Raw genomic sequence first — 12,136 nt, forward strand, 5'->3', positions numbered from 1 at the left:
AAACTATGCGCGTAATGGCTTTTTGGGTGAAGTACGTTGTATAAGATGAAATAACCTGTTCGAATAAGCTTACTACTTGATAATCCTGGTAACTTTGATGACTATATTATGCACATCAGACCATATCATTGCACTTACCTTATACATTTTCTTCTTTTACGATGTTGGCTGTTGTAATGGAGGTAACCTCAGAGAAGTGATTTGGACGCGACCAATTTATGAAGGTTTATTTTTCATACACATATCTTTTAATTTACTCGGTACTTATGTTTGCAGTTCTGTGTTTGGCATTAAGAAGTAGGCCGGATATGGACCCTTTTTGGCCCCAAATCATAGCAGTTTCATGAATTAGTTAAAATTTAAACGTTTAGCTATATTGGAAAATAGAATACTTTTGTTACAAAATACAAGTTACATGCGTCCGGTACTATCATGATTAATTCATGGAAAGTAACAGACATCTTCACAATGTTAGCATATCTGATAGTTTTCGACGGTTTTTGTCTAAAATGTAAATTTAATTCGATGATAATGCATTATATGAATAAATGCTGAGAATGAACAAAAAACAGCCATTGACATTAAAAAACCTAATCTGAATATAGACGCATTTATTTAAGCTTGAATTTGCGCGTCTGTAATGTCCAAAATCAGTTCAAATCTTTCCCTATAGCATGTATAGTACTGTAGTAATTGAATCTAATGTAGTAAGTATAAAAACATTAAAAAGTAAATCATCCGATGAACCTGAATTTTAGGCGAAACTGGCCCTTATCTATGGTGGCCGGATGCGGCCATTTCCCCTGTTCGTGTTTTTGTGTTTTCTCCTCTCACTTCCCCAACGAGAAGTCGAGAAATCGAGAAATCGGGAAATCGGGGAATCGGGGAATCAAGAAATCGAGAAATTGGGAAATCTGGAATTCGAGAATTTCAAAGTGAAAACGCGAAATCGAGAAATTCATTTCGCGCTTTCGCGTCTTCGCTTTCGTGTTTTCTCGTTTTAGCGATGTGATGGTTACCAAACCTGGAATCAACCATCAACATATCAATTAATGTATTAAAAAAAAATTCCATAGCCCTCATTGTTGAAATTTTATATTGATTCATAAATTTCAAAATGATGTTCAATTATAATTATTAAATCATATGCTTAAATAAGATAATAATTTAGAAACACGACAACCACTTCAAATTTTTCGGATTCGCTTGCTCAAAATTTTTTAAAATCTAAAAAAAACCTTTCTCAATTATATCTCCATTTGGAATAAGCCTTTCTATATTTAAAATGTTATCACTTGCTTCCAAAGTCACGGACAACTACAGTTGTTTGTGGTTTAACATGTTTAAATTGCGTTTCATCACTTCTGAAAATTGAAGTTTCGAAGACGAAAGGTTTTAAATGCACTTTCAATTATCGATTGCTAAAATATTTCCAGAAAAAAAGTGTTGAATTAAGAATTCGCTTGCTTGCTCTAATTTATGAACAATAAAATGGAAAGATCAAAGTTTTAAAAAGAGGTGGTCCTAGAACAATTTTCATGATAAAACATGATCAAAGTAGACCGTAGATTGACAAAATGTAGTCACCAATAAAACTACAAAACACAAGTCAGTAACTGATGTGCCCTTACGCATCTGAATAGTGAGCTTATCAATATAGTACACACAAAATCATGTAGATCGCTATAAAAGAGTCCAAAATGACAGTTGAAATTTAAAGTCTATTATGCTCAAACGATAAGGGACAAAAACAGACATGGTAGACAAAAAACAACAAGATCATCTGATATACAGGCACCTATTTTGAACTGGCATAAAAAAAAATGGTCCATGTTTACATGCACTCGGTCATTCCCGAAGAAAGAATAGGGCTTTTTAAAGCATAACATACAACAAAAGAATATTTTCTAAACATATAAATCGTTTTCTTAAGTCCGTTCCCGATTTTCTTTTTTCCTGACATTTTTTTATTTCATCAACGTCTGGCCCGTTAAATCCTTTTCATCATAGTTATCTACATTTTTGTTATGCTTTGCCATTCTTGGTACTTGTAATTAGCAATCAGCATGAAAAAAAAAATAACAAACTAATTGCACATTTTAAGACATTATTTATATCATTTACCAGAAATCAATTATTAAATTAATATTTTGATTAAATAGCATTCAAAAATTGATATACGAGTGTATATGTGTATATATATATATATATAACAAGTCAAAAAGGGTACAACATCACCATTAAATAAATATACAAATATTAGATATTTCGGATAACAAATATCCTTCTTCGGTAATTGCACAATGACAAATGAATCATGTCAATTCAAATTGTGACTCTATCAAAATCTTGATTTATACAATTTAAGCGAACGCTGGAACAATTTTAAAATTTCCAAACACACCGCAAAGACTACAGAAATATGCCAAAAATAAAAATAGTTATTTACGATGTGAAATGGCACAACTCTAGATTTCCAAAGGTTGTGACAGTTGAGATGTTATAACTGCATTGAGGGCAGTCCTCAAACAAAAAAATCAAAAATGTCCTAACCGATCCAGGATGGTATAAATTAGACAACGGTAGGGCAATTACAACAGAAACTACATATTTAAGCCTCTCAAACGAATATCAGTCTAATAATGATTGAAAAAATAAGTATTGTATAATGAGGTAAAATAATTGAACGTGGCAACGTACTTATACATCATCCCGAATCAATGAAAACCTGTAATTTAAACTGTTATTTTAAAAATAATTTCGAACTGTAAAGCCAGTACTAAATCCGGCGTTGTTTGAAACAGGTAGTCACAGGAAAATGAGGGACTCGTTCTATGTTTTTTCATTTATACCCTCTGGGGAGACTGTCCGTAACTTTCTTATCCAAAATCTTTCCCGAGCGACTCTGTCGACCTTCGACCAACCCTCGTTGTGGTCTATGATCGTGATGGTAAGGTTTTTGAGATCAGCTTGTGTGTGTCCAGGTGATCTCAAATGACGACTTACGGGTAGGTCGGGCTTGCAAGTGTAGTCACTTTGATGACCATTCATGCGTTTGTTAAATGGCTGCTCTGTCTCGCCAACATACTGCATGCCGTATCGACATTGAAGGAGATATACAACATTCTGGGTTTTGCAAGTTACATTGCAATATATAGTGTACACAGACCCAGTCGAGTGGCAAGTGAATGTTTGAGTATTCAGTATTTGTTGACAAATCAGGCAACGTCTGTTACCACATGACTTGCACCATCCTGCAATTGAACAGCTTTTATTTGAGGAGACGTCAGCTCTAACAAATAAGTCTTTCAGACTTGCTGGTCTCCGAAAAGCTAAGACAGGAGGATTGGGAAAGATCTTGGATAATTTAGGGTGTTTGGCAATAGTTTGCCAATTGGCACGGATCAAACGTGAAAGGTTATTAAAGGCTGGATTGTATGTAAGAACAAACGGGACTATTTTGCTGCGCCTCTTACGTTTGTACTGTAAGAGGTCATTGCGGCTGTTATTGTTAGCGCGCGCAAACCCCTTATCTATGTCCAATTTCTTATAACCTCGTTTTGTCAAAAATCCGCGAAGTTCCTGTAACCGTTTCGTGACAGCCTCCTCAGAGGAGCAAATCCGCTTGACTCTGAGAGCTTGACTGTACGGGATACTTTTTGTACAGTGTTTGGGGTGACAGCTTTGGGGAGAAAGGTATTGATGTTTATCTGTGGGTTTACAGTAAAGTAATCTGTTGATATGACACCGTCCTTTATAGATGGGGTTGTGTCTAAGAAAGATATCTTAGAGTCGGAAATTGCATACGTAAATTTAATTGAATGGTGGGCGTTGTTTGCATGTCTGATGAAATCATTCAGTTTTTGTTGAGATTCAATCCATTTCATGTCAACATCATCAATGAAACGGAACCAAGACAAAGGTTTAGATAAAGATGTTGCAATAATTTGTTTTTCTAATTTGCCCATGAAAATATTGGCGTAAGACGGTGCCATTTTCGTCCCCATCGCTGTCCCGTTAATTTGAAGGTAATGCTCACCATTAAAGGTGAAATTGTTGCATTTCAGGACCAGAGTAAGCAGCTGGACTAAACATTCAGTAGGTGGTTCTAAAATGTTGCGCGAGTCCCATATTTCCCTACAAGATTGTATGCCGTCATCATGAGGTATGTTGGTATACAATGAGGTGACATCTAAAGTGACAAGGAGGGTTTCCGGAGGAAGAGGGTTCATGGATTCCATTTTACGAAGATAATCTGTAGTGTCTTGAATGTGGGAAGGAAGATTTTCTACATGAGATCTTAAATGAAAATCGACGAATTCCGAGATTTTCTCAGTCGGATGGCCGTTTGCGGATACAATGGGTCTACCAGGGTTGTTAACCTTGTGTATTTTGGGAAGAAGATACAATCGACCAGGCTTGGCATTCTCTGGCTTTAAATAACCAATTGTATCCTCATCTATGTGACCGTCATTGTACATGGTTTGTACCGCAGTGATAATTTTGGAGCTAAACTCGGAAGTAGGGTCATAGTCTAGCTTTTTATAAAATCTCTCATCAGAGAGCTGACGCACTGCTTCCGCGGTGTAGTTAGCTTTGTCCATTATCACAACGGCACTGCCCTTGTCTGCTGGTTTTATCACAATATCATCTCGGTTTCTTAGCGATTGTATGGCTTTTTTCTCCTCAGGAGAGGTGTTGTAAAATGACGAGTACTTGTTGCTAGCTAGATGAACAACATCCGATTTGATTTTGTCGATAACATCTTCCAGTGTAGCAGATTTACTAGGTTTTGGAATCCATGAACTCTTCTTTTTAAAATGCGGAATTATGATTTCTTCCTCCGAGTCGGACGTGTCTGTGTCTTTCTCATTATCCACCTCTTTATCCTTGTTACCAAAATATTCTTTGATTCTGAGGGTTCTAGCAAAGTTATCAAGGTCATCTCCCAGTTTCATATCATCTATTTTATTGGGAGTAGGGCAAAAATTCAAACCCTTGGACAAGACTTTAGTTTCGTCCTCAGATAAAGAGACTGAGGATAAATTGACAACCGTGTTGTTGGGATATTCAGTCATTTTGTATATATATATATATATATATATATGGCAGTCAGCCGGGTTGAAAACATCCTTTATTCGACATGCTAGTCAAATGCGGTCTGGTCCTTTGGGAATCAACTCGTCTTAGATACCAAGATCGAAGTTTTGTGTTTACACCAGACGCGCGTTTCATCTACAAAAGACTCACCAGTACCCCTCGAATCAAAAAGAGTAAAATAGGTCAAATAAAGAACGACGCTCAACATGATCAATTAGGACTTGTTTTAATACGTTTTATATATATATAAACATATAATATTTTTTTTTTATAGTTTTATGCATCTCCATTCATCATCGGCTTTATCAGTAACCTATTCTAACTAATTTAATGTTGTATAGTAGATACAATAATGTACGACCGTTCAACTGGATGCATGGATGTCATATTCAACCCATGAACATAAGTCTAATGATGGCAGAATTGTCCAATACATTCGGACATAATTTAACAGACTGTACAAATGCCTGTCGTGCGGATTCCTTGTCGCCAAATAATTGTAAAGCAATTCCTAAAAGACAGTAGGCATTCGCTATACATATCCAATTTTTTGTCATCAAATAACGTTCTTCTATAACCACCCGTAGACCTTGAATTGAATCCTGACATTGTCTAACATTATTGAGGTGATAATGACATAGAAAACTGAGGAAGTTAGCAAACGATGTAGATGCCAAAAACATTCCTTGATTCCATTCGTTCATTCGAAGCTCATCTGGCATTAATTTTGAATTCATCGTAAATCGTATATTATCTATATGCATTATTTTCAGCAGACGAACAACATTCTTTTTGTGAAATGGTTGCAGTTTCAAATATTCGTAATGAATATTTGACATAGTCATTCCATAGTACAGTTTTTCATGGGTGCATTTCGATATAGAATATATAATGATTTGTAAGGCTTTCATGTATTCTTTTGTCTCATAAAAAAATGAAGCCACCATAAGCCATCCAGAAACCGCGTCATGATAGACATTCGTTAGCAGAGTACTTAGACAGGATTTGTACTGTTTGTATTGGAATTTATTATTGATAATTGCACTATTTAGCGGTATATTCTGAGCTTGTCTGTTACACGTTAGTGATATACAATACGTATATAATTGTTTACGTGAAGATTGCTGACTTAATATGTGTTGTAGTAATCCAATATTGAACATATCTAACGCGCCAGAATACTCAAAAGAACCTTTTATGGAAAACAATACCAATGAATTTACCACTTTCTCTACGTGATTTATGTATGAGCTACATGATTTGATGGGGAAATTCCACATTGTTATATGAAACATTTGAAAATTAGATATTTGATTTGACAATAGGATGCATCGCCAACCATATCTATGTATCATATTTATTTTTTAACTAATGCACTAGACAAATAATGTTTATCATGATGTTCTTCACAACATTGAAAAACAAACTGAAGTCTGCTATATTCTAGTCTTAATTGAGTATAACAAGGTTTTACATCGTTTGTTTCCATGGAAAAATATATTACACCTGGTTTAAAGCTAGGTTTGACATACTCGTAAACCTCGAAAACTTTGTATATAGTCATTATATCTAAATCACTGCCTCGCATTTGAAGTCCTTCTCCAAAGCTTCCACTTGTTATATGTGTCTCCCTCGTATTACTTGAACAATTTATCTCTCATCATGTTCTTACATCTGATTGTTTTAACATGATCTTCTGTTCCTACTTTTCTGACATAGATAGCGATAAAGAGCTAGTGATATATTTGATGTTAAAATGTCTGTAAAAAAATAAGATAAACAAAGTTAGTGAATAAAAACATGAAAAACATAAAACGGTTAATAGTAAAAAAAAATTCTCACAGTATATATTGGTTATACATTCATTTTAAATCAAACAAAATTCGAATATGAGATGATGTGTAATATTGAGAATATTACTTAAGTTGAGTACATATAATTGAATATACGCAACTGATCTTAGAAATAATAATAAAAAAAAAAGCATGAAAATATGGATATTTAGAGAATTTATCTATTTTTTAAACATGAACTTTTTACAGGATAATCAATTCCTGCAATGTATGTTTCACCTGTCAAAATAGAAATCAAATATAGCCACATGACTTATCTGGTTAAAAAGTGTACCCGTTGCGTTGTCGGAATTATACAATTTAATTGTCAACAATATAATTCGATATGGAAATATGTGTACTTTGAGATTTCGTCAACAGAAAATATGGTGCTGATTTTCAGAAATCAAGATCTACGACCACATGTCGTTTTCAAGGAAACCAAAATTGAATATCTAACTCTAATTAAAATACCCTTTTAACAGTAGAATGATTGAAAACTTGAATCTATTTTCTTTCTTATTGAATCTATAATACAAATGGAAACTCATTACTTAGTGAGTTTTCCGAGTACACGTAGGCAACTTTACAAAAAGCAATTTCCAAGCGAATAAAGTGAACTAAAGACACATTCATCCGTTCACTTTCGGATACATTTGATCATTACACATATAAACTTTGTCAAAATACCGCGGTTTACTATAAGTGGTAAAAAACAATCATTTCATTTCCGCTTTTAAGGTAACAACAACAAATTAAAGGGATTTAACTAAATGTTTGCTTCTTTCAAATGTTAAAGCCAAGTTTTCACGGACTTTCTAATTTTGTCATCTTTTGTGGATGTTGTCGGATCCCCATTTCTTAAATAAACAACTGTAAAACCTATGTTGCCTCTTATATAAATAAAACTATATCAACACAACCTTAAAAAAAAAAGAATAACGGACACCCAAATATTCAACGAAACAAATAAACATCATCACAAAGAAGTAATATCAAGTCAAAAAATTCAGCCCATTCATGGACGGGACACACCTATCCAGAATTTTTTAAAGTTAATGATTGAATAGCAGAGATTTTTGAAAGTTTAAAATATATCGTTTTAAACAATTTTACCTCATAAAAACTTGTTCACATGAAAAGAAAAAATGTAGTTTTATAACTTTATAGTAGTTACGATATAATCTATTTATCAGCGCTATATTGTATGATGTTGGAAATAATGAAACACTTTATATCCCAAGTTAGCAGTAATTGTTTCCTTCATAATTTGTCGTCTAAAGCTTTTATGATTATCTTTTTCGCCTAATGCACAAAACATTACATTGTATGTGTTGTGTTTGAATAAATAAAAAAATAAGATATTTACGGGCAACCTTTGAACTGCATGCTACCATGCAATGATCTGAATATGAAGTCAAACTTACTGGCTAAAAAATAAAAAAGGCACCGGACTTTTTGACGACCAATCTTAACTCAACTTAATTATTTAGATGCGGTTATCAATGGTCTTTATTGATTTTCGTTCCGGTTAAAGACCCAATTGCCTTTTATGTTCAAATCTACAATTTAAAAAAACACCCTTGAAAGATTATTTCATTTTTATCTTTTATTTCCATTCAATATGCCATGTACTTACACATGAATGAGAAAAGAAAATATAAAAATAAGAAAAAATACACTATAGATCTAAGGGAACTCTATTGGTGGACAACGAATATTAATGTCATCAGTTGTAGTCTTTTGCCTGCTGGAAGAGAGTTCTGGTCACCCGTTTTTAAGACAAACCAAACAGGTTCTTCAGATATTAGAAGCAGTATTATTCATCAAATTCTTTTTCATTTTACAAAATCATCTGTCAGAAATTGTTATCAGTGAACACAAGTAATTTCATTTGATTTCAAAACTGACCAAAATATTTAAACAAAATTTGAATGTTGCATGCGCAAGAAATATTTGGTATTTTCACTTTTCAGTGGCAGTGGAAAGACCTTTTGATATTTTTATGAGAATTGTTATTTGAACTTTCGACTTTTTAAAAATAATATGTTTTGTTTTTGTTCTGATTATTATTTCTTTCAACTTTTCTGTGAAATGACCTTAAGGATTTTTTCTGATTTTGTAATTTTTCTTCCGCTTATTTGTTTCTTTGCTGTATTGTTATTTTTAACGAATTCGCTTAGATATTTTGTTTAAGAAACAGAACAGTTTATACGCTTTTTAAAACTGACACAGCTTAACCGAAAGCTTTTCCTTGTAAGAGTTATCTCCCAAAATACTATTTTTCTTGTGCATATTACACCTTCATAACCGTAAAGGATTACGACCAATTTATTTTACTAAATTGCTCATTATATCCTGAGGATATGGAAAACGATTTTGACCGGAGAACCTCCATATTAAAGATATTTTCCCTTACGCATTTGAAATCAGTCATACACATTTGTAACTGGAAATCCATATCTGACAAAGATATAGGGTCTTTTGAATTGAGGTTTTTAAACCCCAAATAATAGAAAATAAGGTCAGGGTCAAAGGACAAGGTGATGTTCAAACTTAAGATTTGAACTTTTTTATCTCACTTCTTTCATAAACTGTATAAGAAATCGACAAACCATTTTACTGAATTGTTAATTGCGTCATGTCTGACCACGAACACTTTAGTTGTAAGGGTAAGTTCAATTTAAATGGGATTTTTTTCCCTTTTTATATTCAGTACTACATATATGGTGATTTACCAAATAAGTCTTTGAGGTCCTTGGTTTATAACCATGACATTCAGGGCAAGGTCAAATTTGAATTAATCGTTCGAGGTATTTGACCCTTAAAATTGCAATCGGAAATGACCTGGTGTAAACTGAAAGTATTTATGTTTTGTATCTATTTTTGTAAAAGTATTCAAAAACATGTATTTTTGGAATCAGTGCCAAATAAACTATCACATAATACCGAAAGTGATATCAATCAGACCAGAAGTGACATTTTTCAGACTGGAAGTATCAAATTATAATTCTAGTATATTTCAAAGAAAAGTCTATAGAAACCGAATATATTTGTAATCAACATTTAACATTATAAATGACACTTTAAACTTGATTTTACGATTTTCGAATCAAAAGATAGCGTTTCGGGTGAAAAATTTGTTTTTTAAATTTACATGTATGGTGATATAACTCATAACCAAATATAAAAATGACTAAGTGTCTTTTTATTTGAAGTCTTTGGTTTATGACCTTGACATTAAGGACTAGAGCATATGCAAATTTGTCGTTCTAGATTTTTTATCTTTGCCTTTTTTTCTATGTACATGTATACAAGATAAACCCATACACATTGTTTGCCTTAGATTGCAACTAATTTGACCTTAGAAAATGTAAACGGAAATGACTTTGGGTAAACGGCAATTAGCGATTTTTTTTTACATGTTTTATGTTTAAGTATAGTAAATGGAGAACAACTGGAATTGGTACAGTCCTTCACTTACCTAGGTAGTGTTGTAACATCAGAAGGTGGAGCTGAACAGGACATCAAAACTAGAATTGGCAAGGCAAGATCAGCCTTTCACAGACTAAGAAACATCTGGAAAACACCATCAATCAGAAAAAAGACCAAACTGAAAATCTATAACAGCTGTGTAACATCAGTTTTACTTTATGGGGCTGAATGCTGGAGAATGACCGAAAAAGACATTAACAGGTTATCCAGCTTTCATAACACCTGCCTACGTAGAATCATGAAGATATACTGGCCAAACAAGATAACAAATGAAGATCTTCATAAGAAAACAAAAAGCCAAGATATTGAAACCACTCTGCTACAGAAAAGATGGAGATGGCTTGGTCATGTCCTAAGAAAACCACAAGGAGATATGACCAAAGTTGCATTAAGATGGACACCAGAGGGGAAAAGGAAGAGAGGACGACCAAAAACAACATGGCGTAGAACAATAGAAACAGAGATGAAAGAGAGAGGTTACACCTGGGGAACTATTGAGAAAAAAACAGAAAACAGAGAGGAGTGGCGGCAACTTGTCCTTGCCCTATGTGCCAAAAGGCATAACAAGGACTAAGTAAGTAGTAGAATAGTGAACCTGATATGTTTGGAATCAGTGTCAAGTAAACTATCAAGTAAAAGCGGAAATAATAACAATATAAACCAGAAGTACAATACTTATATAACTAGATATGTCGGATTCCGGTAAGATACAGGACTGTCGGACAGTTAACTGAACGTGATCATCACCTGTGTAATAACATATGGAAGGTGGATTTTTACCTGCATGCAAATGTCGTTATCAAGTGATGATGCATGTTATGTTGACTGTCCCTCTGGTATCTTTCGTCCCTCTTTTATAATGTATTGGTGTCAAAAGAAGGAGTAAACGGATATGAACTTGATTTAAAAATCGTTAATTCTTCCACCTGATCGTTATATCACATATTTAAGCAATGTAATTTTTTTTTATATAAAATATTAGATAATTCATATTTGATGTAGTTCAGATTTTTGACTTTATCATTCATTTTCCCATAGTTCATTCATCAATATCACGCTCCCCACTAGTGCCCCAAATGTTATTACCTGTCAGCCAATATCCGAAAACTAAACAATTGATCCTGGTCAATCCGTTCATTGCTGTTTACATTTATTTATACATGTAAGCACCTCCTATAGCATGTATAGCATGTGCTTTCGTTATCGAAGTCGGATTTATTTTATGTTGGGGGAAGACAGTATGGAAACCATTATCAAAATATATGTGGTCGCTCTCTTTCAATCCTTTAATTCAGAGTCTGCCTACCATGCTACGGTTGTGTCAACAATAAACAAGTTCCTTCGTAGACAAGTCAAGCAACCACAGAAAGTTTAAAAAACATTGATGATTATGTATCTCAATTATTCATGTTTGTCAATGTTGTTTTATAAATGAATTAAATGTGTAATACAAAAAGGTTAAATCACAAAAATACTGTACTGCGATGAAAATGCATAAAAGAAAGTCCATAATCAAAAGCTCATACACATCAAACGAATGGATCAGAAAACTCATATTCCTTATAAAAGTCAAGTTACATTTTTATCTTTCGTATAACTATCGAAGTGAGGCAAATTTCAGATATCAAGACTACTGCTACATGTAGTAAGCCCTTTCCGTGTTGTTATTAAAAAGAAGAAACGTAAGCACTATGAATCAACACCTAGTT

General features: G+C 33.5%; 1 protein-coding gene across 1 annotated transcript; it reads right to left on the reverse strand.

The window, feature by feature from the left end:
- Positions 1-1,015: 1,015 nt before the first annotated feature.
- Positions 1,016-5,078, reverse strand: LOC139501912 (uncharacterized). Its single transcript, XM_071291215.1, has 2 exons — positions 3,657-5,078; positions 1,016-1,024 (listed from the first exon to the last, which is right to left on the reverse strand). Exons 1-2 carry the CDS (start codon positions 5,076-5,078, stop codon positions 1,016-1,018), a joined length of 1,431 nt encoding a protein of 476 aa, XP_071147316.1.
- Between the last annotated feature and the right edge of the window lie 7,058 nt (positions 5,079-12,136).

The sequence above is a fragment of the Mytilus edulis genome, chromosome 13, assembly GCF_963676685.1.
Source record: "Mytilus edulis chromosome 13, xbMytEdul2.2, whole genome shotgun sequence".
Classification (NCBI taxonomy): Eukaryota; Metazoa; Mollusca; class Bivalvia; order Mytilida; family Mytilidae; genus Mytilus; species Mytilus edulis.

Excerpts from the sequence above, each read along its gene's own strand:
- LOC139501912 (XM_071291215.1), bottom strand. The coding sequence starts at position 5,078 with ATGACTGAATATCCCAACAACACGGTTGTCAATTTATCCTCAGTCTCT.